Genomic DNA, 27,730 nt, shown 5'->3' on the forward strand with positions numbered 1-27,730 from the left:
ATGGACCAACACCAGCAGATGACATGGCACCCCAAACCATCACTGACTGTGGAAACTTTACACTGGACCTCACGCAACATGGATTCTGTGCCTCTCCTCTCTTCCTCCAGACTCTGGGACCTTGATTTCCAAAGGAAATGTAAAATTTACTTTCATCAGAGAACATAACTTTGGACCACTCAGCAGCAGTCCAGTCCTTTTTGTCTTTAGCCCAGGCAAGACGCTTCTGACGCTGTCTCTTGTTCAAGAGTGGCTTGACACAAGGAATGCGACAGCTGAAACCCATGTCTTGCATACGTCTGTGCGTGGTGGTTCTTGAAGCACTGACTCCAGCTGCAGTCCACTCTTTGTGAATCTCCCTCACATTTTTGAATGGGTTTTGTTTCACAGTCCTCTCCAGGGTGCGGTTATCCCTATTGCTTGTACACTTTTTTCTGCCACATCTTGTCCTTCCCTTCACCTCTCTATTAATGTGCTTGGACACAGAGCTCTGTGAACAGCCAGCCTCTTTAGCAATGACCTTTTGTGTCTTGCCCTCCTTGTGCAAGGTGTCAATGGTCGTCTTTTGGACAACTGTCAAGTCAGCAGTCTTCCCCATGATTGTGTAGCCTACAGAACTAGACTGAGTGACCATTTAAAGGCTTTTGCAGGTGTTTTGAGTTAATTAGCTGATTAGAGTGTGGCACCAGGTGTCTTCAATATTGAACCTTTTCACAATATTCTAATTTTCCGAGATACTGAATTTGGGACTTTCATTAGTTGTCAGTTATAATCAACATTAAAAGAAATAAACACATTAGTCTGTGTGTAAGGAATGAATCTAATATACAAGTTTCACTTTTTGAATGGAATTACTGAAATAAATCAACTTTGTCATGATATTCTAATTTTATGACCAGCACCTGTAAACTCAAGAAAACGGCAGTGCATAACTCCCTAGCAGAAACTTATGGACATACAGAACTGCCCTTTCATACAGCTTTCCATGCTTTTAAAAGGGAAAAAAACTCGTACAACATAGATAAACAAAACCAACAAGGTATAATACCCACAAAATAAATAAAGAATTATATAATAAGATTGTGGAAAGATATCCAAAGACCGAGTGGCACAAAAACTGAATCTGGGTTTTCAGACTTGACTCCACCTATCTGCACCAAAAATCTCTTTACTACCCATGAATCCATTTTTCTCATATCACCTGTGCTAATGATAGATAGATAGATACGTCAATAGATTAATAAAAAAAAATTTAAAGTATAGGTGGGAAAGGCGAGACTAAAAATCCAATAAATGTAGTTAATGCAAAAGCTAATTAAAGTTAACATTTAAAATCCATAGATTATAACTAATGCCAGTTTGCTTATTATCAAGGGAGCTACAGATACCCACCAGGATCACACTCTTGAATTTGCACCAAGTCAGCATCCACTAGTTAATTTTAAGCAAGTGTAATAAGCCAAATTGGTCTGTCAAGGAACAGTGCTATCAGGTATGCAACAGTTCCATGTAAATATATAAACAATTAAACAGACAAAAGCTTCATAACACACAGCACAAACCAGATTTGAATAAAAAAATACAACTTTCATGTATGCTTTGTGACTTGTGAAACATTTCAGGCATTACAACAAAAAAGGAAATTAACTGAATAATTTCTTTAACTTGCAGACAAAAGGGGTGCGATGGAAGGCTAGGTGATACACCAAACGGTGCTTTACATTTGATGACTTACAATCAGTGCAATGCCTACAACAAACTGAATTGCTCCAAATTCAACAATCTGTTGCTGTTCCTGTGTATGCTGAGAAAACAGATCAAAAATATTTAGAAAGCTGCAGTGGTTTTGTGTATTGTGAATTTAGTAAAGTAAGCAATTTTGCTTGTGGTTACACAGCTCAACAACTTAACTTTAAAGGGGTGTTGTGAATACGTCAACATTGTATTAACACTATGATATAGCACTTCTAGATGTTCAAAACCAGTTTATAAAATAATGAAAATGAATTCAAGCAGGAGTGAGGAGGAATAAATGTATTATCGATGGAAGCAATCTTCATTGAGACATCAATTAAAACTGAGTGAGTTAATCAGTAAAGACAAAGATGTAATTTAAAATATAAAAACAGAAAAACATTGTTAAGTTTCCATTATAAAATGTCACAACTGATTCTCTACATGAATCCACTACTGATACAGTGGACCCATACCTGACTCCAATGTCCGACACACAGTACTAGAATTTCTGAGGAACATACCTGTTTTTTACTCTCTCTCTTGGTAGTCTGTGCACTGGCCACCGCCACAGTATTCTGTTCTTGGTAAAGGCCATTACTGTGGGCTCCAGTGCCATTAACTGTAGCCAAAGAGCTATTAAAAAAGAAGGAAAAAATAAACACCATATACTCATTAATCATGTTGGATCAAATCATAATAACTTGAGAAATGACAAAACAATAAGTGTACACATGACAGGTCATTCAGGTGTGTTCAGAGACTTTAAAAAAGCTCCAACTTTCAAAACAGTAAATTTTCTAGTAACTTCATAACATTAACAGTACATGAATTACATGTGTAACAGCACTTTAGAATATCATTTAGTAGAAAATGTAGCCCAAGTTTGCCTGGGATGGCTCAACAGATTTCACAGCAAGCAGAGTCTGAATAAAGTGATGAAAAAAATGCACTGACTCAGTTCAGTTAAATGTAGCATTTGTACATTTTTTTTGTTAAATCCAAACATGTACAAAAACAACAGAGTATAAACAGATCTGAAAAGAGTGCAGAGACAGGTGAGAAGGGAAGTTCAAACATTTCAGGCATTTTCATTTTGAGCAGATGGAGAGAGCTTGCAATCTTCTAATCCTTTTACTGGTATAAAGGGGGTACAGACCTGTACTCTGGAAAAGGTAACATTCTGACTAACAAACGTTTGCAGTTTTAATAATCAAGACATCCATCCATCCATCCATTTTCCAACCCGCTGAATCCGAACACAGGCTCACGGGGGGGTCTGCTGGAGCCAATCCCAGCCAACACAGGGCACAAGGCAGGAAACAATCCTGGGCAGGGTGCCAACCCACCGCAGATAATCAAGACATGTCATCCAAAAATACAAAACCATCTAAATAAATAAATATGCCTCTTAATACTAAAAACAAAACAAAAAAACACACCTGTTGTGATATTGTTGAATGCCCTGGACTTGGTTAGCCAGATCTTGTGGAAGTTGCCAGGTCACTTCATTGGTTTGTGTATTCCAGTAATAGTGACAGCCAGTGTTCTCATCCCATACCTCCTGCCAGTCACCCATTTCGATACCAACTGAGAATGCATAACAACATTTGTGGTAAGTGTGTAGTTCAACACAAAGCATTAAGACAATCTATAGCAAGACATATCACAATGAAAAAAATCAGATGTGTATTAAACTACAATATCAATGCTAACAAACTTCTTTCAAAGATTTAATCTATCTTCTTAAAATACAATTATCCATCATTTATCAGGCTTCAACGACTGAAAAACTGGGATTTGGATGACAGAGTGCTGAGAACCAACAGATGCATAAGCCAAAAAAATTTCTCATAAAAAATTCTCTCATTTGTAAAGATGTAATAGGGCTGAAGGTGTTTATATTTTCTTTTCTAAATTTTTACATTAATTTTGTAATTTGTCAATTTTACTCAATGCTGAAGCAATCTGACGGCATTTTTTTTTTGTTTAACTGCTAACAAGATACACTACAGTAAGATATTTCCTGTTATCTGAACGTATCCAGCAAATGGATTTGGTGCAATTTCTTAACCACGTATAAACGTTTCAACCTATATGCTTTCAAAGTTCCAACACATAAACAACTGTATATCTCTGAGTTCCCCCTAGTCCAGGGGTAGGCAACGTCGGTCCTGGTGAGCCGCAGTGGCTACAGGTTTTCATTCCAACCCAATTGCTTAATTAGAAACCAATCATTGCCAATCTCAGACCTTATTTAATTTTATGGCTTGTTAGTCTGTGCAATGTAAGGCTCTTATATCGTAGATTTTTTTCCTTTCCAAGGATATCATCCAAATGATATGAAGCCTAAAACAGATCATTTTCAGTCTGTCACATTTTTCTATTAAGTGTTTTATTAAATCAAACAGTGCATGATGAACACACACAGATGTAACTGGAAAAAAGCTAGCTGGAGAACTGCTGGCTGCTTTGTCTTTTACATCTTATTGCTAATAAGGAGCAATTAAAACACTGAATGCAGCAGTTTAAGATTGAAATAAGCAATTAAGGTTGGAGAACCTTAACAAGCGAGACCACTAAAATGAAGCATCAAAATGTCACTTAAACAATATGTGCTTCATCAGCAATAATTGAGTTCTCGTTAAGGAACTGGGTTGGAACAAAAACCTGCACATACTGCGGCTCACCAGGACCGACATTGCCTACCCCTGCCCTAGTCAACTTAAGATTTTTTGCACACAGTCTGATAGCTATTTGAAGAGACAGAAAAGGAGGAAAAGTGTGAACAGTTGTGTGGTCTACATATTTAGGACATTTTAAACTCACCGCCTGCCAAAGAATATTGGGTATCATACTGAAACTCAATTCCAGCCACTGCAGACACCTCTCCATTCTGAATAGTTGCGTTGTTATGTGCATGCTGCTGATCTCTTGGCTCCGGACGAGGTGGTGTGGGAGGAGGAGCCCACGAAGCTGTTGCAGGCTCACCTGGTGGCTGGGCCGGCTGTGTTGTAATTGCATCAATCTCCTATTTGTTAAAGGAAGACAGAAATCTTGAGAACATAAATAATTTTATTTACAAGAATGGACTTGTTTTGATTAGTGCCATCACTGCTGACCAGATTGTTAATCAAATAATGTGCAGGCTGCTTCATTGATTAACCAAGCAATTTAAAAAATGTACAAACAAAAAAATGATATATAGCAAATATATACAATTCAAGCAGAACTGACTATTACAATGCTTTTTTGACAAGCTTTTCAAATTGTTTCCTACACTACAGAACACTCAAAACACAGTAGCAAACACAATTAAACTCACTGGAGTTAAATTTAATTTTCTAACAATAGAATGTTTACTCACTTTCAGTTTTTAATAATTTACCTACAAGGCAATAATTAAAGAAAAAATATGTACACATTTAATTTGTTTATCTAAATGACAAACTTTACTGAGCTCTCTGATGCAGTAGTTGCCCAACTCTGGTAATTTTTATTTCACTTTAGCCTTTCCAAATTTAATAGCACTAATCTTCTGTAATCTCCAATTCATAGAGTCATTAATAATTCCTCCAGCTATTGGGAGTTTTCACACTTCACAAATCTTCACAAAACTAAAAAGTAAGCACTTTCTACTTAATATACACCACTGCCTCCCTTCATCATTCTCTTATTGCTAAAAAAAAAATCCTTAGATATGACTTTAAATCTTAGTGGTATTCCTCTGTTTCTGATATTTAGTTTCACATATTGCTCTCACATAATCAAATGCCCTACCATCAGTACTTGAGTTTTTTTCAAAGGCTGTACTGAATATAGTTATTAATTTTTTAACTCTACACATTTTCACTAAAGTGTTCATCCTAAAATTTAAAAGCAATAGAATTTTTTATTGAACATGGGAGTGTCTTTTTTGAAGCATACCTTTAAGACTAGCTATGACACACTAAAATTAAATAGCTTTAGTTTTTTTTTCTTAGTAGTCTACCAGAAGATCACTATGCCTAATATTAAGCTGTACAGAGAATTTCAAGCTACAATCTCTCACAAAATCCATTCTAATTCCCTTACTATACTAGAATTTCAGTATAACTAAAGAAGAGAGAAAACGTATTTGTTTTTGCAGGCTTGCAAATGAAAATAATGTGAAACTTTATTTAATTTGACTCATACTAGTTTAATGCTTCCTCTTTCCATAAATGCATTTTTCTGGCAAAAATCCCAAGTTTTTCAAAGAAACAGTAGAAAAAAGGGGGACTGTAACAATAAGCAAACAAGATAAAAGGCTTTCCCATCACTGGAGACTCAGTGCCTAAAAATATACTCACAGCTAAGAAACTGGCAAGTGTGCTGTCAATATCACCAGATTGGTTGTGCTTAGGCTTTTCAGGCTGGATTTCAGCACCCTCCTCCTCATCGCTTTCAGCATATGCTCCAAGCAAAGAAAGACCTACTATATAAAATAAAACAAATATAATGGAACAAATACTTAATTGTACTTTGTTATATAAATAATCATAACCAAGGGAAAAAAAAAAAAAACATGTGCTATTAAAGCCTACTGTATGGGCTATGATAATCTGAAATTCACCAATATAAATTAAATTGGACCTGCAGAAATTACTAGAAACAGTACTGCATTTGCTTCTGTTCCACTCAAGTGTCTTGTGTGTTTTAGTCAAATTTTAGTTATATTAATAAACTAATAAAAATAACTTTGGGTTATAATTCCAAATGATAGAAATAACAGTACTCTTTGCCAAGTTAGTTTTTTGAATTCCTGAAAACGTTTCAGTAGTCTCACTGCCTCCAAAACCATGTACTTCCATTAACAAACTTTCTGTTGTACAAATGGATAGATTACCTTGTCCTTCAAAAAATTTGAACTAATGTCTCTCCAATATAAAAGTGTTGAAACACTAACTAAACACATAAAATTTTAAAATGATGGGTAGTGAGGTGTGTGTGTGTGAGGTTGAGGCCCCTTCCAAAGTTGGATTCTGTCTGGACCTAGTGCAGCCAGGATATATGCATGGACTACCAATGATCCTGAGCTGTATATGCTGAAAATAGGAGACAGACAACTGTAGCAATGAACAAAGCAATATAAGAACAAATGTGAATGTTCTCTTACTCTATCTCTTCCATGTAAGGTGCTATATTAAAGAAAAACTCACAACATACTCAGCGGACAAATTAATTCAAACTGATATAATCAAGGCACGCACTAATTCTATAATGGCATAAAACTGGCAATATGAGGGATGTTTACAGTGATGGGTTGCTGGAATTCCCATACCAAAGTCAAGTCCCGAAGTATATACTGTATGCATTAGATGTGATTCAGTTTATAACTCAAAAATTACCCTATTTGCTAGTACTTTTTCTACTTAAAGGGGATGGGAAAAAAAAACAATGAAATGCATTTAAATCCCAAAAATATTCTGAGAAATAGGAAAAGTGGAATATTTGTTGTTTTGTATATACCTGTAGCTTTCACTGCTGGTGGCACTGGTTCAACTTCTATCTCCTTGGAGATGTATGAAGGTGCAGCTGATGGATCACCACTGCCTTCTTGATCATCTAAAAAAAAAAAAAATAAATAAAAAATAAAAAAATGACAACTTGAATAAACTGGAACAATGTATCCTGGTCAGATTGATGCCATCAAGTATACCCTGCATCTGATGTAAAGGGCTTAGAAGGTAACAGTTAACTGGAAATCAAGGAAAACAAGGTACTTGCCACAGGTACAGCTACTGTACTTTATTTCCACATACAAAACATACATAGAACTTTGAACATGAATGCTGATGTATTCCTGAGATAAACTGTTTATATAAAAAAACAAACAAACAAAAAAAAAAAAACACATTAATGGAGGAAAAAAAAAAAAACTAACAAACGAGCATTATTCCTCAGAAAAGATAATGCCAAGAATGAATTATCTCCAATCTCTTTGTCAAATCATAACTAACTATATCTGTTACACATGCCCATATCTACTTCAAGCTGAATATGTCCAGTTGGATTGGGACTGGTTTCATTGTTGACAGATAGCCTTCAATAGAGCTTTCTGGGCCATGAGGGCAAATGGTATATATATAAAAAACTAATAAATTTTATAACTATTCTTTCTGAATGTTGCAGGATTTCTTTAAGGTTTGTTTAGATCACTGCTGCTCCACATGGTTAATTCTTATGCATTCGGCCTACACCGCCTTCCTTACAACAGTTCTCAGGCTTTAAGGTCCTACACCTAGTTTTGCCTTTTTAAAATTCATTGATGACCCACTAGCAGCAACAGCAAACTTCCCCCTTGGTGAAACCAGCTCACTGGGAATAGCTAAACATATCAGGCATTGCTGCTCATCTCTTTAGTGATCCACTGCAACCCACTGGAAAACCAATGAATGCAACTCACTACCCACCAGCAGCACAACTCAATGGTTGTGAAACACTGCATTTCACAGACCCAGTGTCCAGATAGATCGGTTTATGTTACTCCATATCAGCAGTTTAAAGGTACCCCACACAACACACATGCAATCTATGCAATGATCTACATACGGCCAAATAGGTTGTCCTAAATGGGACTGCAAGTCAATGCATGACTGTACGGCAGTTTGTAGTTTTGGTGCTATGGATAGTGTATGTCTGTCTGCCTTATGATGGTATGTAAAGAACCTTACGATGGTATGCTCTGAAAAAGGGCCATAAAAAAGTAATTTGATAATAATTACCAGACAGTTGTGGAAGCAAAAATTCACGGAAGGAGAAGTTTGGTAAAGCTATGCAAATTGACTTTCAGTATGCCTCAAAGAGATTCTGGCAACCTGCCAGGCAACACAGAAGTGAGAAGCAGTACTTTGCCCATGCAGTTTACAGCAGTGGTGGAGTGTTGTGGACCTCATCTTGGGATATAGTGAGGCGCTGGCAGGAGCACTTTAAGGATCTCCTAAATCCTACCAACCTGCCTTCCTTTGACAAAGAGTCAGATGGACTCAAAGGACTCACCCACCACTATAGCTGAGGTTGCAGAAAATTACAAAACTCCTTGGTGGCAAGACTCCTCAATCTTAACCCTTAAACTCCCACATACTTCGGGGTTAATGCACCCCTGGATGCCAAATACTTTTTGCTGCACTTTAAGTAAACGTCACAATTCACAAATAAAATGTGAAATTTTAATGGAACACATTTTTTTCATGCAAAGAGCATCACAATTACTGCAACACTGATCCACACAGCCAATGAACTGCAAAAACTATTAAAAAAACTACTGCAACAATCTACACTGCCTGGCCAAAAAAAAAAGTCGCCACCAAAAAAAAAAAAAAAGGTCACACACTCTAATATTTCGTTGGACCGCCTTTAGCTTTGATTACGGCACGCATTCGCTGTGGCATTGTTTCTATAAGCTTCTGCAATGTCAAGATTTAGTTCCATCAAGTGTTGCATTAATATTTCACCAAGATCTTGCATTGATGATGGTGCACTAGGCATGATGGGTGCATCACTTCTTACCCTGATGCGCCCATCACTCTGGAACTGGGTAAATCTGGACTCATCAGACCACATGACCTTCTTCCATTGCTCCAGAATCCAATCTTTATGCTCCCTAGCAAATTGAAGCCGTTTTTTCCGGTTTGCCTCACTGATTAGTGGTTTTCTTACGGCTACACAGCTGTTCAGTCCCAATCCCTTGAGTTCCCTTCGCATTGTGCGTGTGGAAATGCTCTTACTTTCACTATTAAAACACAGACCTGAGTTCTACTGTTGTTTTTCTTCGATTTCATTTCACCAAACGTTTAAGTGATCGCCAATCACGATCATTCAGGATTTTTTTCCGGCCACATTTCTTCCTCGAAGACGATGGGTCCCCACTATCCTTCCAGTTTTTAATAATGCGTTGGACAGTTCTTAACCCAATTTTAGTAGTTTCTGCAATCTCCTTAAATGTTTTCTCTGCTTGATGCATGCCAATGATTTGACCCTTCTCAACAGACTAACATCTTTTCCACGACCACGAGATGTGTCTTTCGACATGGTTGTTTAAGAAATGAGAAGCAACTCATTGCACCAAACTTGTTGCCAGCTGAAAGATAATCGCCCATGCAGTAATTATCCAATAGGAGGCTCGTACCTATTTGCTTAGTTAAATCCAGGTGGCGACTTTTTTTTTGGCCAGGCAGTGTATTATATGTACAAGGTGCAAATGATGCCACGGATGAAATTCAGTAAATCACCAAGCCAACTGCGCTTGAACTGGCTGCACACTAGACAGAGACAGAGACAGATAGATAGAGATATATAGATACTTTATTAATCCCAATGGGAAATTCACATTCTTCAGCAGCAGCATACTGATACAATAAATAATATTAAATTAAAGAATGATAATAATGCAGGTGAAAAACAGAGGTACGCGCTGATGCTTGCAGTCTCTCCTAGTGCAGCGGCTGAATCCCAGGGACAGTGATACTGCAGTTCTGCCGGGGCCAGCAGTGGTCATGAGCTGGCTGCTCAACGAATATACGGCACTGACTGATCAGCTCCAGCATGCTGGCAAATTGCTCTGGGAAGCAACTATAGCCGATTGTGGTGTACAATGAATATACGTCGCCAAATATACTCGGTCCCTGTGTGCTGGCACATTGCACTGAGACACGACTATAGCGGATTGCATGCACATTCAATGAATATACGTCATAGGGGTGGGCAGTATGACCAAAATTCTATATCACGGTATTTTTCTAAATTATCCCGGTTTCACGGTATTCAACGGTATTTTTTTCCCATGCATGAGTGGATGTTAACCACATTTTCCACTGCAATTAATGCAGTAGACTGGCTAAGAATAACCTATTCCACTGTCATGAGCATTGTACATTGTACAAAAAAACATTTTAATGTGCACACAAGTATTAATACAGATTTGCATGGCCCCATAAAGTGATAGTTTCCAAGGAGGCGGCACTAATGAAGAGAAGGAATCACATTGCATGACAGATGCAGTCGAAAAATAGAACCTATTTATTGAACAAAATTTTGCAAAAACTTCAACTATAATTTTGACAACATATTTTCAACCATCCAAAGAGGCATTTAGACTTAGTAAAATATCCAGAGGTGCTTGTCAAAACTTGTATTGCACTGAACATGTCTTAGAAATGGAATAAATAGTAAATATTTTTTGTAAACCAACTACACTTTGTTAATGTTAACCATCTCTGTCCACTGACATGTTAAAGTGACTTTTTAAACAGCTTTACCATCATTAAACTGCATAATATTTAAACTAATAATAAAAATAAAATAAATAATAGTTACACTATTACTTCAAGACTTCAAGCCCAGGTGCATTACACAGTATTCACCAAATTAAAATAAAACAAGTGCAACTTGGTGATGACATCTTTACCAACAACCATCATTTAGGCAAACTGCATTAATATGGACCTTGCTTCAAGCTAAGCTATATACATAATAAAACTGCAACTTGCATTTATGATGCTATTTGTGGTATAGCCCAACGGAATCGTATTAGGGTCACAGTGAAGATGAAAAAAAAAAAAAAAAACGGACACGGGGGGGTGGGGGAGGAGACGGAAAAAAAAAAAAAAAAAAACTACAGTGGGGCAAAAAAGTATTTAGTCAGCCACCAATTGTGCAAGTTCTCCCACTTAAAAAGATGAGAGAGGCCTGTAATTTTCATCATAGGTATACCTCAACTATGAGAGACAAAATGAGAAAAAAAAATCCAGAAAATCACATGGTCTGATTTTAAAGAATTTATTTGCAAATTATAGTGGAAAATAAGTATTTGGTCACCTACAAACAAGCAAGATTTCTGGCTCTCACAGACCTGTAACTTCTTCTGTAAGAGGCTTCTCTGTCCTCCACTCATTACCTGTATTAATGGCACCTGTCTGAACTCGTTATCAATATAAAAGACACCTGTCCACAACCTCAAACAGTCACACTCCAAGCTCCACTATGGCCAAGACCAAAGAGCTGTCAAAGGACACCAGAAACAAAATTGTAGACTTGCACCAGGCTGGGAAGACTGAATCTGCAATAGGTAAGCAGCTTGGTGTGAAGAAATCAACTGTGGGAGCAATTATTAGAAAATGGAAGACATACAAGACCACTGATAATCTCCCTCGATCTGGGGCTCCACACAAGATCTCACCCCGTGGGGTCAAAATGATCACAAGAACGGTGAGCAAAAATCCCAGAACCACACGAGGGGGACCTAGTGAATGACCTGCAGAGAGCTGGGACCAAAGTAACAAAGGCTACCATCAGTAACACACTACGCCACCAGGGACTCAAATCCTGCAGTGCTAGACGTGTCCCCCTGCTTAAGCCAGTATATGTGCAGGCCCATCTGAAGTTTGCTAGAGAGCATTTGGATGATCCAGAAGAGGATTGGGAGAATGTCATATGGTCAGATGAAACCAAAATAGAACTTTTTGGTAAAAACTCTACTCGTCGTGTTTGGAGGAGAAAGAATGCCGAGCTGCATCCAAAGAACACCATACCTACTGTAAAGCATGGGGGTGGAAACATCATGCTTTGGGGCTGTTTTTCTGCAAAGGGACCAGGACGACTGATCCGTGTAAAGGAAAGAATGAATGGGGCCATGTATCATCAGATTTTGAGTAAAAACCTCCTTCCATCAGCAAGGGCATTGAAGATGAAACGTGGCTGGGTCTTTCAGCATGACAATGACCCCAAACACACCGCCCGGGTAACGAAGGAGTGGCTTCGTAAGAAGCATTTCAAGGTCCTGGAGTGGCCTAGCCAGTCTCCAGATCTCAACCCCATAGGAAATCTTTGGAGGGAGTTGAAAGTCCGTGTTGCCCTGCAACAGCCCCAAAACATCACTGCTCTAGAGGACATCTGCATGGAGGAATGGGCCATAATACCAGCAACGGTATGTGAAAAACTTGTGAAGACTTACAGAAAACATTTGACCTCTGTCATTGCCAACAAAGGATATATAACAAAGTATTGAGATGAACTTTTGTTATTGACCAAATACTTTTTTTCCACCATAATTTGCAAATAAATTCTTCAAAAATCAGACAATGTGATTTTCTGGATTTTTTTTTTCTCATTTTGTCTCTCATAGTTGAGGTATACCTATGATATACCTTTTTAAGTGGGAGAACTTGCACAATTGGTGGCTGACTAAATACTTTTTTGCCCCACTGTATGTCAAGAATAAAGTTGACATGTTGACTTTATTCTCGACATTTCCACTTTAATTTTGACGCTTATGTTGAGATTAAAGTCGACATTTCCACTTTATTCTCATAGTTTATTTTATAATTAAAATAGAATGTCGTAAACTAAACTTCATCCAAAAATCAAAGTTTAATTTACTAGATTTTCTCAAACCCCGTCATAAGTTAATGCAGCACATTAAATGCTTTGTGTTGTGTTCCCCAACCCAGTTGTTAATCACTACGCTTCTTAAACTGACTTCCTCCACACTAAGATGAGGCGCCAGCAGCAATCACCGCACAGAATCCATTCACTTCATGATATTCCTGCTCTCTGAAAATTTAGAATGCTAAGATAAATACTTGATATTTTCATGATGAAATGCATTAAAGCAGGTATTAAACATGCACGGTAGTGAGGTGCAGTAAGGGGTCCCCAGGTGTATGTTCAGTGTTGAGAACTTTATGGCAGGTGTGACGAGGCTCGAAAAAACTGGATGTATGAATGGGTATCACAAAGGTTTAACTTAAATATTGTGTAAATGTTGGGTTTGTGATCTGGTGGTCGGAGACACGAACACAGAATTCAATGGATGTTCTTCTGAGCGGGCTTTCTTTATTGCAAGCGTGCTGTCTGTCTGACGTACCAAAATCCCAGTTCCTATCCTTCCTTTTTCTTTCTCCACATAACCAATCACCACACGATAAACGTCTTTGTGAAATTAAACAATTATAAATTTAGCCCACGGTGTGTTCAGAACTTTAAAAATATCTTCGTTATACATGATTATGCCATCCATTCAGGGTTGCGCCCATCCCAGTAAGCAGTGTGTGTGAGGCAGGAGCAAATCCTGAACAAGTTCCCAGCTCATCACAGGGTGAATACGAGCAAAACATACACTAGCAGGGTCACTGTAGCATAACAAAACCCCACATCCTACATGAATTTGAAAGGAAACTGAAGCACGCCGAGTAAATCCACCAGAAAAACATGCAAATTCAAGGCAGGGTACACCCAAGACACCCTTGCTGCGAGGCAGCAGTGCAACCTCCATGCCACCATGCCCCCACATGATTAATACATGCTTTAATGCATTTAATCATGAAAATGATATCAAGTATTTATCTTAGCATTCTAGATGTTCAGAGAGCAGGAATATCATGAAGTGAATGTATTTTGTGCGGCGCCTCCTCAGTACAAGAGGAAGTCAGTTTAAGAAGTACGTACCAATTTAACATGGATTGGGGAACACTTAACACAAAGCATTTAATGTGCTATATAACTTATTAGCAAAATACCCGTGCTTCGCAACGGCGAAGTGCTGCCTTAAAATTGTTAAGAAGAAAAGTAAACATTTTTAAACTGAGGGAAAATATACAAATAATTATTTGTTAAGGATCTCTTTGTATACCACGTTCGCCCCTCCGGTTGTAATATGACCAAGATGTGCGATGTGTGATTTCGGTATACCACCCAGCACTAATACGTCGCCAAATATATTAGGCTCCGGCGCACTGGCAAATTGCAATGGGAACCAATTATAGCCGGTTCCGGCGGTTTAAGGGTTAAAGGATCCAGATGTTGCTGTCTTGACTGAGACACCTCTTCAACATTGCATGGTGGATGGGGACAGTGCCTCTAAATTAGTAAATGGTGGTCCCCATTTTTAAGAATGGGGACTGGAGAATATGTTCCAACTTTCTGGTAGTCCCACTATTCAACCTCCCAGGGAAGGCCTATGCCAGGATCCAGCTGTTGGCCAAGCCTTGGATGCAGGTGGGACAATGGAGATTTCATCCTGGTCATTAAACACTGGACCAGCCTTTTATCCTCACAATGATCTTGAAGGGTACATGGGAGCATTCCCAACCAGTCAACATGTGACTTCTGGACTTGTAAAAGGCATATGACCGCATCCCTCAAGATGTCCTATTGAGGTGCATCAGAAATATGGGATACCAAACCTGCTGCTCCGCTGGTACAAGGACCGAATAACTCACATCGAGAGTTTGGTTTGCATTGCCAACAGTAAGTTGGCCTTGTTCCAAGTAGGTGTGGGCTCCACCAGTGTGGCATTTTGCCACCAATCCGGTCTACAGTTTTTTTATGGATAGAATATTTAGGCATAGCTAAGGAGTGGAGGGTGTCCAGTCCAGTGACATCAGGATCAGATTTCTGCTTTTTGTGAATGATGTAGTCCTGGTGGCTTCATCTGGATGTGACCTTACACAGTCTTCAGTTGACTAGAAAGCAGCTGGGATGAGGATCAGCACCTCCAAAACCAAGGTCATGGTTCTCAGTTAGAAAAGGGTGGAATGCCCTATCCAGGTTGAGAATGAGCTGCTACCTCAAGCACAGGAGTTTAAGTGTCTCAGAATACTGTTCATGAGTGAGAGAAGAAAGCAGGAGATTGACTGGCCTACTGGAGCAACTTCTGCAGTCATGGTGAAAGAGAGCAAAGCCAAAAGGCAAAGCACTCAATTTACCAAATGATCTATGTTGCTAACCTAACCTATGGTCATGAGCGGTGGGTAGTGAATCAAAGAACTAAATTATGAATGCTAGCAGTAGAAATGAGTTTCCTTTGCAGGGTGTCTGGGCTCAGCCTTAAAGACTGAGCGACAAGCACAGACATTTAGATGGAGCTCAAAGTAAAGCCAATGCTTCTTCGCATCAAAAGGAGCCAGTTGAGGTGGTTCAGGCATCTGATGAGGATGCCTCCTGAACACCTACCTGGGGAGGTGTTTTGGTTACATTCAACTGGAAGGAGACCTTGAGGCATATCTATTGACTGGCTTGGAAATCTCAGTATTCTCTCAGAGGAGTTGTTGAAGGTACTGCCCCCTTAACCCAGACCCAAAAAGGTGTCAGAAAAAATGGATAGTAAACAGTTACAACAGAGGCATCATCACACCACCACCACACACTTGTTCTAAAAAGCAACCTTAGTTTTCTTTCTCATCATAAGACATTAAATTAGGTTGACTGATGAGTCAAAGTGAACAAGTACAGAAATGTGTAAACACATTTGGATCAAGATATGGACAGCATCATTTTAATAGTTGCCTATTTGCCCCCAGAAAACCTACTGTGTAAAACAAGTTAAAAAAATGGATTAACTTTTTGCAGATGACAACAAAGATATGGAAAAAGATGATTCGCTGTTGCCACCCCAAACAGGAGCAGCCGAAAGAAAAAGAAAAGAAAAATGCACATGTACAGTCATTGAAAAAAAGCCAACTAGATTATGTCATCTAAACCTGTTGTTGTTAAAAGTGTTAGAGAACTTGTAATTCAGGCAAGTAGAAAGTCAATCCCATAACAGGATTTACCATTCATGTGTGCAAGAATCTCAACAAAACAACTTACAACATATTTACAACCACCTGAATGATAAATCTAAAACAGCCATTTAAGCATACATATTAATTTAGTAAACAATAGCTGTCCACGTCAAACTGCTTGTCATTTTCATGAATGTTAGACTTACTGATAGCAATCCTGAAGATAATTAATTTGCAAGCACTTGTTAGATACTAGACTTGGAATAGGGCAATCATATTATAATTTTGCCACTGCATTACGTTTAAAGGCAAAATAAGTAATCAGTTACTGTATTTGCAATTTAAATGTGTAATTTATTTAACAAGATAACTGGTTTATTTTAAGAAAAAGACACCCACAAACCATTCAAATCTTTATATGCCATGACCTAATAGACGAAGGCAGCCTACTTTTATCATTCATATACGTTTTTAAATTTATATGCACTCTAATTTACTTACTGAAATTCTGCAAGTTGTAATCAATGATGATAAAAGCAACTGATGTATTAAGAACAAAACAGTAATTTAAAAAAAAAGTATCACATACCACACAATAGAGCAGTGGTAACCTGCAATGTCAATGACTGTGTGAAGAATGTAGGATCTCGATCTCTAAAAAAAATTTTTTCTCATGTATGTCAAAATATATGTATGGTCTAAATTTAACAGAAATGAATGAGAATGAACACTGACGTCAGGAGCAGCAGCATAACAGAATACTGTACTGGAAGAGTGAATACTTTTTGAAACCATTATTATATAGTGAAAAAATGATCTAGCCATGTATTTTCATATGTATTTTATTCAGTCATCATAAAACAGGATTAGACAATGCCTGTCCTGGACAGCCTAAGAGGCTGCAGGTTTGGTTCCACCCAAGTGCTTAGATAGAGAGTGAGGAACATAAGTATTTGAGCACCCTGCAATTTTGCAAGTTCTCCCACTTAGACATCATGGAGGGGTCTGAAATTCACATTGTAGGTGCATTCCCACTGAGAGACAGAATGTAAAAAAAAAAAAAACTCAGGAAATCACATTGTATGATTTGTACAGAATTTATTTGTATTGCGCTGCTGCACATAAGTATTTGAACACCTGAGAAAATCAGTGTTAATATTTGGTACAGAAGCCTTTGTTTGCAATTACAGAGGGCAAACGTTTCCCGTAGTTCTTGACCAGGTTTGCACACACTGCAACAGGGATTTTGGCCCACTGCTCCACACAGATCTCCTCTAGATCTGTCAGGTTCCGGGGCTGGCGCTGAGCAACACGGATTTTCAGCTCCCTCCAAAGATTTGATTGGATTTAGGTCTGGAGACTGGCTAGGCCACTCCAGAACCTTGATATGCTTCTTACGGAGCCACTCCTTGGTTATCCTGGCTGTGTGCTTTGGGTCATTGTCATGTTGGAAGACCCAGCCACGACCCACCTTCAGTGCTCGGACTGAGGGAAGGAGGTTGTTGCTCAAAATCTCACAATACATGGCCCCATTCATCCTCTCCTTAATACAGTGCAGTTGTCCTGTCCCCTTCGCAGAAAAGCACCCCCAAAGCATGATGTTTCCACCCCCATGCTTCACAGTAGGGATGGTGTTCTTGGGATACAACTCCTCCTCCTTTTTCCTCCAAACACGGCGAGTGAAGTTTAGACCAAAAAGTTCTATTTTGGTCTCATTTGACCACATGAGTTTCTCCCATGCCTCCTCTGGATCATCCAGATGGTCATTGGCAAACTTCAGACGGGCCTGGACATGTGATGACTTGAGCAGGGGAACCTTCCGTGCAATGCATGATTTGAAACCACGAGGGCATAGTGTTCTACCGACAGTGACCTTTGGTCCCAGCTCTCTTCAGGTCATTGACCAGCTCCTCCCGTGTAGTTCTAGGCTGATTCCACACCTTTCTTATCATCTCTGATACCCCACGAGGTGAGATCTTGCATGGAGCCCCAGTCTGAGGGAAACTGACAGTCGTCTTTAGCCACTTCCATTTTCTGACAATCGCGCCAACAATTGATCTATTTTCACCAAGCTGCTTGGCAATTGCCCCGTAGCCCTTTCCAGCCTTGTGGAGGTCAACAATTTTGTCTCTGGTGTCTTGACAGCTCTGTGGTCTTGCCCATGGTAGTATTTGGAGTCTGACTGACTGTGGGGTGGACAGGTGTCTTTAAAGAGCTCAGAAAGGTGCTACTAATTAAGATTACTAAGTGGAGTTGAGGTGAACTTCTTAAAGGCAGAGTAACAGGTCTTTGAGAGCCAGAATTCTTGCTGATTGCCAGGTGTTCAAATACTTATGTGCAGCAGTGCAATACAAATTAATTCTGTACAAATCATGCAATGTGATTTCCTGAATATTATTTTTTTACATTCCGTCTCTCACAGTGGGAATGCACCTACAATGTGAATTTCAGACCCCTCCATGATTTCTAAGTGGGAGAACTTGCAAAATCGCAGGGTATTCAAATACTTATGTTCCTCACTGTAGACAGACACTATTAATCCAAAGGAGAAATTCACATACTCCAGCAGCAGCATACTGATAAAGAAAATATTAAAGAGTGATAACAATGCAGGTATACAGACAGACAATAACTGAATAATGTTAACGTTTACCCCCCAGGTGGAATTGAAGAGTTGCATAGTCTGAGGGAGGAATGATCTCCTCAGTCTGTCAGTGGAGCAGGAAAGAGACAGCAGTCTGTCGCTGAAGCTGCTCCTCTGTCTGGAGATGATACTGTTCAGTGGATGCAGTGGGTTCTCCATGATTGACAGGAGCCTGCAAAGTGCCCGTCGCTCTGCCACGGATGTCAAACTGTCCAGCTCCGTGCCTACAATAGAGCCTGCCTTCCTCACCAGTTTGTCCAGGCGTGAGGCGTCCCTCTTCTTTATGCTGCCTCCCCAGCACACCACCGCGTAGAAAAGGGCGCTCGCCACAACCGTCTGATAGAACATCTGCAGCATCTTATTGCAGATGTTGAAGGATGCCAGTCTTCTAAGGAAGTATAGTCGGCTCTGTCCTTTCTTACACAGAGCATCAGTATTGGCAGTCCAGTCCAATTTATCATCCAGCTGCACTCCCTGGTATTTATAGGTCTGCACCCTCTGCACACAGTCACCTCTGATGATCACGGGGTCCATGAGGGGCCTGGTCCTCCTAAAATCCACCACCAACTCCTTGGTTTTGCTGGTCTTCAGGTGTAGGTGGTTTGTTGCATGACTTGGCAAGTCTTACCCTTGCCAATAATGTTAATTTCATGGCTTGTTAGTTCTTTAACTCTGCCATGTCAGGTCATTCTCATATCCTAGATTTTTCCTTTCTAAGGATATCATCCAAATGATCTGAAGTCTAAAACAAATGAATAATTCTCAGTCCTTTACTTTTTTCTCTTCGCTTTCCTTCTAAGCATTTAAACTAAATAGTTCACGATACACACACACACACACACACACACACACACACACACACACACACACACACAGGTGTAATCAGAATCAAGCTAAATGGAGAAATGCTGGTTTCTTTTGTCTTTTGCGCCTTATTGCTAATAAGGAGCAATTAAAAGCCGAGAATACAGCTGTTTAAGACTAAATAGGCCGTAAGGGTTCAAAATCTTAACAAGCGTGACAACAAAATGAAAATTGAGTTGGAGCAAAAACCTGCAGACCTCCAGGAACGACTTTGCCCACCCGTGCTCTAGATCCAAAAAAGAAAAAAAAACCCTCATTTTAAGCTAATTTTTACCATATTTTGTGATGGAAATTATACCCTTATGATAAAGGATAAACCAATAGTGATCAGGACTTGAAATTGTGCATGCCACATCAACTGACCCCAGGAATTCACCTTCTCAAATGGGCAAAGTTAACCATTTTTTGAAGCTTTCTTAAAAGATGTATCTGTAACATAGGCATGTAGAGTGTCATATTATGCTATTTAAAAGGTCACAGATCAAATATGATCATATTTTGATATTTTTGTTGTTTTAGACTATTTCAAGGTCAGGGATTATGAATATGAAGTTATTTTTAATCCTTAACAACAGATGCAGACCCACTATAGGCCTCAGTAAAATTTCAATTACTATGAAGAATATGCAGACTTTAAAACATTTAAATTGAAGCATGCATTTTAATATTTCAAATATTTAAGGCATCCATTTTTGTTTATTATGTATTTCTACTTCATGAAATAAATCATTACATGCCTTATGATCATCCCATTTTAGAGGAGTTCACGCTAGTTCATTTTTTCACTTGTAATTAGGAAAAATATTTTTTTTTAAAAAAAGGCTTGTCCCAATGTGATGCATTAATTCGAAATCTTCATCGAGTATCAGGGATAGCCACTTGCAGGAACGTATCTGTGGGCGTGTCCGAAAAAGCCTTCAAAGAAACGGACTCGCTACAGCATTGTATACTGCACAATCAGTTCACCGGCAATTTAACACTGAATTATGTGACGTTTGAAATAAAAAGGAAGATAAAGGTCGGTCAAAAAATCACCAATTGAAAAAATATTACATACCCAAATATGGCACGTGTTGTAGCCTTAAGTGCGCATCATCCCGTTTACAATTTATATAGAATAATATAGTCGTTAATGGATCATTCTCACTTTGAACCTATTTTATAGTACCCTGTAAGTCTAAGTATACAACTCTGTGCGAGACCCCTTAAAAATATTTCCGATACACCTTGTTGCGTAAAAGTAGTTATGAATAAGCAAACAACTTCAGCCTCCTGTTTATACAAGCCGTGATTCTCGACTCTTTAAAAAGCATCCTATTAGGTAAAATACGAGAGAAATTCCTTTTTTTTTTTTTTTTTAACTGCTACAAAAATCAAAATTTTATTTAAAAAAATGACAGTATGCCGCTATTAAAACCACATGAGGACAACAAAGAAATGAACGTATGGTACGTGTAAAAAAAATCTTCAATTAGAAATCCGAGTAGAAGTCACAAGCATTAAATCACTTCGCTGCGCTGAACAACACCATTCACCAGTTACCGATGAAATCTAATATAACTTCTGACCGAAAAAAGTATCGCCCAAGAACACACGGCCAAATCCTCACGGCTATACGCCCCACGTACCGCATTCAACGCGCCAAGGCCCAGTGCGTAAAAATATTCAACACCGTGGCTTGATTCTGGCCTTCAACACTACATACCTTCTGATCCTGATCCCACGTTCTCCTCCCAAGCTGTCGAGGGGCCACGGGGACCCGGAGGAGAAAGCTGCAAAATTGGCCTCCGGCCCGAAGCCGCCCTAGATTTTTTCCCCATTGCAGCTCTAACAACACCAATGTGTAGAGCAGCCGGTAAGTACGGTAGTGCGCAGAACTAAGAGCGGAAATGACGAAGAAGGCCGGCCAGATCTCATCTCGCGACTCGCGTGACTTGGATGTATCGAGCCAAACTGCAGATATTGGATGTGAGTCAATAGTGACCGGAGTCATTGGTTTTTGTTTAAGTTTTAAAGTTCTTATTAACATAATATAACACTTTTAGAACAACTTCAAAGTCTGATCCTTAATGTGCGGAATCACAAATCCAATTCAATTACATAGAATTTTATTATCCCAAGAGCAGGGCCGGATTAAGACGAAATTGGGTCTGATGCTGCAGCGCAAAAAAAGGCCTATTTTTTCTCGGCATTGGTGCATGTGCATTCGATACTCACCGTACATGCGCACTCAGACCGACCAAGGAGCCTTAATTGCTTGCGACGCAACCAGCCAGCCTTTATTGAACATGAATAATAATATTTTTATATGAATTTGCAGAGACATTGGGTCAAAGTGACACAGTTCAGGCTCTTGGGGGTAAAAATTTGCCCACGATTTAAATTTCATAATAGACCAGAATGTTGTCGAGGATTTAAAAAATTCTAAACATCCATACCGGGCCGGCTTTTAGTTTTACTTTTACAGATAACTATTTAAATAGCCATCGATTTTTATTGTACAACTAACTTTCAAGGTGAAAAATTTACTAAGTGGCACTTACCAAACAATAATAAAGTGGTAAGAATCCCCAAGATATCGCAAAAAATGCAGCTAAATTACTAAGTAAACTGTTTAACGTAAAATTGATAGCATTAAAATGAAATCTTCAGTTAACAATAAACACAACGACGTTATAGTTATGTCACGACGCAAAGAACAATAGTAACTGTATAATAAGTAACACTGTGTCTAGGCGTCCGAAAGTTGGACTCCAAATTTCATTCTACGAATTATTTTGAGGTTAATATAGTACTAGGATGTTGTACCGTATTAGCCATTATGAATGTAGAGAAAAGCCAAGCAAAATGACACATTTTATTGGCTCGAGGTTAATATAGCAAAGGAAAACTGTTCAACTTCTGGAAAATTCTCGTCTGTTTTCATCTGGGCCTATTTCAGGAATGGGCCTAATGCTGCAGCATCAATAGCACCCACCTTAATCCGGCCATGCCCACGAGGGAAATTTGATTTGTCAGAGGTTTTAAAAGAAACCATGACTTATCCACGAAAAACACAAATTTAGTACAAATGAAAATATACCAATGAGCATAATACTTATGATGAAACACATTCAAGCAAATGTATTAGATATAACAATCAAACCAACATTTAGGTTTGACTGATGATTGATGCAAATGCTAACTGTTCATGAGATGATTTAAGTCCATTGATGTTTATTAAAATTGAAGTTGTTTAAAAATTAATAGCAGTTGTAATAAAGAAGTATTTGAACCGATTGCTTTTTATCCTTTGATGCTTGAATCTATGACCTAACAGGCACAATTGAAATTGAGAGTACTAGCAGGTAAGTACTGTCTGACAGAATCCATCCATCCATTTTCAAACTTTCTTAATCCAGTTATCAGGCTGCTGGGACCCAGGGACTATCCAGTCAACACTGGCACAAAGCAGGAGTTGTAAGAGAAGAATTAATTTAAAAGGAAATTTAATCAGGTGGATCGTCGTGTGGTGGGTGTGGCAACTTACTGTAATTAGTGCATGCTCCCAACCTCCTTCTGTATGTTAAGCATAGAAAAATACACTCACTGGGCCAATTATTAGGAACACCTGTACAGCCGTTTACCCATGCTATTGTTTAATCAGCCAATCATGTGGCGGCACCTCAATGCATAAAATTACACAGATAGAGGTCAAGAGCTTCATTTAATGTTCACATCAAACAACAGAATGGGGGAAAAAATGTGATCTCAGTGATTTTGATTGTGGCATGATACAGTAGTTTGTCTGAGACTGGCTTGTTTGAGTATTTCTTTAACTGATGATCTCTTAGGATTTTCATACACAAGAATCTATAGAATTTTCTCAGAATAATGTAAAAATCATCTAGTGAGTGGCAGCTCTGTGGGCTTGAAATGCCTTGTTGATGAGAGAGGAGAACAGACTGATTTCAGCTGGCAGAAAGGCTATAGTACAACTGTGGTGAGCAGAAAAACATCACAGAATGTACAACACGTCAAATTGTAAGGTGGGTGGGCTACAACAGCAGAAGACCACGTTGTGTTCCACTCTTGTCAGCCACGAACAGAAAGCTGAGGCTGCTTTTGGTACATGCTCACCAAAAACTGGACAGTTGAAAAAACATAGCCTGGTATGATGAATCTCGATTTCTGCCAGGGCACACTGATGGTAAAGGCAGAATTGGACGCCAACAACATAAATCCATGCAACCGACCTGCCTAGTGTCCACAGGTGGTGGTGGTGTAATTGTTTCTGGAATATTTTCTTGGCACACTGTTGGCCCATTAATACTAATCAATCATTGCCTGAATGTTACAGGCCTATTTGAGTATTGTTGCTGACCATGTCCACAATTGACCCAATTTACCCATCTTCTATTGGCTAATTCCAGCATGATAATACACCATGTCACAAAGTAAAAGTCATCTCTAGTTTCATAAACATGACAATGAGTTCAGTGTTTTGCAGTAGTCCACCCAGTCACCAGATCTGAATTTATAGTGTTCCTAATTAATTGCTCAGTGAGTGTATATATATATATTGTGGCACGCGGCTGGGGGTGGCACCCAGCCAGGATGCCCAGGAGGACCGGAGGAGGGCTCACGCCTCCTCCAGACCACGAGGGGGTGACCACCCTGGTTCCTTTGGGGGCCATGGGTACAGAGCTGGGAAGCTCAACCCTGTAGGGGCCCGTGGGGGGAAGACGAGTGGGGACACCCGAAGTGCTTCCAGGTATGCAGCCGGCACTTCCGCCACACTGGGGAGTGCCGGTGGGAGATTGCTGGGAAGCACCTGGAGCACATCTGGGTGTATATAAAAGGGGCCGCCTCCCTTCATGGAATGGCTGGAGTCGGGTGGAAGAGGACGAGGTCTTAGAGGAGAGACGGGAGGCGGCCTGAAGAGAGTGAGGCATTGTGGTTTAGCCTGGACTTTGGGGAGTCTGTGGGTTGTGTGGCACTATAACTTGTAAATAGACTTGTAAATAAACGTGTGTTGGGTGACAAAATGATGTCTGCCTGTCTATGTCCGGGCTGTTCCCCACAATATATATAATAATAATAAAAGAAAACTTTGAGACGAGACTATTGCTAAGAGATTTGTTCAAGTCCCGCCCTCTTCTCAACCTTTTTTCAACTACACCCACGGTCCTCTCACCTCTCATTCATGTGAATGCTTTTGTCAGACACAGTTCCTGCACTCTCAGCTCATAAATTTTTACGCTTTCCTCACTTTAAGTTCCCAATAAAAGAAAACTTATTATGTCCAAATCTTATTGAAGAATTTCATCCCAAAGGGTTATCAACAGAAGAAATGAGTACATGGGCAATCTTAGCACCGAGAAATGATGAAGTCAAGCAAATTAATGCGAAAATTGTCAATCGGTTACACGGCAAATTGATTAACTGCGTATCAATAGACTATGCTGAAACAGTTGGTGGTGATGTTGTGGAAGATGAAAACATCAATTTACAATATCCCGTAGAATATGTACAACTGTTAACACCGTACGGTCTTCCACTGGCCGAATTACTGTTGAAAGAAGGATGTATCATAATGTTATTACGTAATTTATATATGAGTGATGGGCTATGCAATAGGACAAGATTAGTTGTATTCTAAATTGGACAAACAATTCTGACATGTAAAATTTTAACAGGCAACAAGAAAGGTAATATAGACACCAAAGGAGATCTTGATATGCCATTCATATTAAAACGTTTACAATTTCCCATTAGAATAGCTTTTGCTATGACAATTAACAAATCACAGGGGCAAACATTTGAAAAAGTCGATTTATTTATTAGGGAGAAAGAAACGATATTCACTCACAGGCAGTTATACGTTGCGTTGTCACAATGTAAGTCCAAACAGAGAATCAAAATTCGATGCAATATTGACAAAAAGTTAATTCAAAAAATTGTTTTTACTGAAGTTTTACAGTAAAAGTGTAAGTTTAAAAAGTATTTGCTTGTTAATTTCAAAGCCAAACAGAACGAAAACGTATAACGCAACAAATATCTCTTAACGCAACATGAAACATAATTTTCTTTCAATTTATTATGTTTTATTATCTTTTACTATGGTTAATTACTCACTGTAATGTAAAATAGTTAGTTCTATTATGCATATGTAACAATCTGTTTAAATTGTACATCCGCTTCCCCATATGCAAGCAACAGATCCGCAAACTGAGCAGGGGGCAGAGCCCCCTAGTATATATAATGAATTATTATTATTATAATTATTATATATATATATATATATATATATATATATATATATATATATATATATATATATATACACAGGGAGTCCTCGAGTTACAATGTCTCGACATATGACGTTTCGAGTTTACAATGCTCACTCCCATAAAAACTTTAAAATATTGAGATGTGAGAAGGAACAAAGGTAAGGATTTTTTTTACACTTATTTTTTCTGTTACTGCAGTACAGTGTACAGTATAATATATTTATGTCCTTTTCCTTTTTCTGTGGCCTAGTTGTGTTTTTATGTTCTAGATTATGATTTTGCAAATGTGTTAGGATAGATGTATAGTCTAGGGTGTGTTTTGACTAACACCAAAATTCGGTTTACATCACTGATGTAGGAACAGGACTGTGTCATAACCCGAGGACCCCCTGTATATATATATATATATATGTATGTATTTTTTCAAATTATATTTTAATTATTCATATACACTGGACTTTCATGTATCAATATTCACAAAATAATATTTAAAGAAACTGCATAAATATGCAGATATAAAGAATATATGAAATAAGAATATTTCATAATACAGAAAAGCAGATGGCAGCAGAGAAGTGTAAGCATTATTGTAATTTGAACATATTTAATCTGCTCTTGAGCACTTTTGTTGCACCATGACAGACAAACATATTAATGACTCAAGAAGAAGAAAGGAGATGAAGGTTCTGGATTAGGTCATCACTGACAATGACACATCTATTCTTAGATTCCTTTCATTGGTGTGGAGGAGCTCGGGGTTGGGAGGGGGTGTAGCCTGATTAAATTAAAGGACAGTTCACAGAATAGAAGACTAGAAAATGAAAGACTCAGTAACAGTAAGTTTCACAGAAAGCAATATGAATACTTTTATCAAGTGTAGTTTTAATGCATTTCTGACTGCTGTTAAATGTGTAGGAAGTTATCTATCAATCTAACTATTGTAAAGATGGGAACAGTAGAGATCACAATTGCTGGGAACATGGGGGAGTGCAAGATAAGAACCAGGTCATAAGATGCCTTGGTAGTAAGAATACTGGTAATGATAACAGTGCAACTGGCACAAGGTGCATGGACCGCTCTATGCCCAATGTATGTACAGGAGCCCTGGAGATAATTACTCCTTAGCGTAAAAATATACAGAGAATAATGGGACAAAATACTAGGAGCAAACCAGGTCCATTACCTTGTACATGGCTCCTCCTATCTTGTACATAATAGACAAATGACCCGGGACCATCATAGACCTTTAGTGCCAAGGAAGAAAGAGAAACCAGAGTTGTAGAGTCACTATGGGAGTTCTAGCAGGAAGAGTTAGGAGATCCCTGAGGCACTCTTGACATCAGAAGTAACTCCCACGCTTGTTCGAAATGTTATAGGCCCATTTCAGCCAAAAAACTTGGAATTACAGGAGTCATCACCTGGTGGTAAAAAAGAGGCCAGAGAAAAATGAGGGGACAGAAGGAGCAAACGTGAATTTCCCCTTGGGATTAATAAAGTATCTATCTATCTATCTATCTATCTATCTATCTATCTATCTATCTATCTATCTATCTATCTATCTATCTATCTATCTATCTATCTATCTATCTATCTATCTATCAGGTGGGATACTGGAGGATTAGAAAGTGGACCAGCCAACCTACCAAGGAGGAAGGCTTAGAATCTCTATGTATAACAGCCTGGGGGTTATTTTG

At 38.8% G+C, this 27,730-nt stretch overlaps 1 protein-coding gene across 1 annotated transcript in view; it reads right to left on the minus strand.

Moving 5' to 3' along the window:
* fnbp4 (formin binding protein 4) overlaps positions 1-21,654 on the minus strand; it is a 39,771-nt gene extending 18,117 nt beyond the window's left edge. Inside the window, exons 1-6 of the mRNA XM_028794278.2 lie at positions 21,470-21,654; positions 7,225-7,320; positions 6,066-6,190; positions 4,564-4,765; positions 3,177-3,324; positions 2,259-2,370 (exon numbers count right to left, since the gene is read on the minus strand). Of these exons, the coding sequence (XP_028650111.1) occupies positions 2,259-2,370; positions 3,177-3,324; positions 4,564-4,765; positions 6,066-6,190; positions 7,225-7,320; positions 21,470-21,584 (798 nt within the window). The 5' untranslated portion in view covers positions 21,585-21,654. The remainder of the gene's footprint in view (positions 1-2,258; positions 2,371-3,176; positions 3,325-4,563; positions 4,766-6,065; positions 6,191-7,224; positions 7,321-21,469) is intronic.
* Positions 21,655-27,730: the final 6,076 nt, after the last annotated feature.

Source organism: Erpetoichthys calabaricus, chromosome 2, assembly GCF_900747795.2.
Source record: "Erpetoichthys calabaricus chromosome 2, fErpCal1.3, whole genome shotgun sequence".
NCBI classification, from domain to species: domain Eukaryota; kingdom Metazoa; phylum Chordata; class Cladistia; order Polypteriformes; family Polypteridae; genus Erpetoichthys; species Erpetoichthys calabaricus.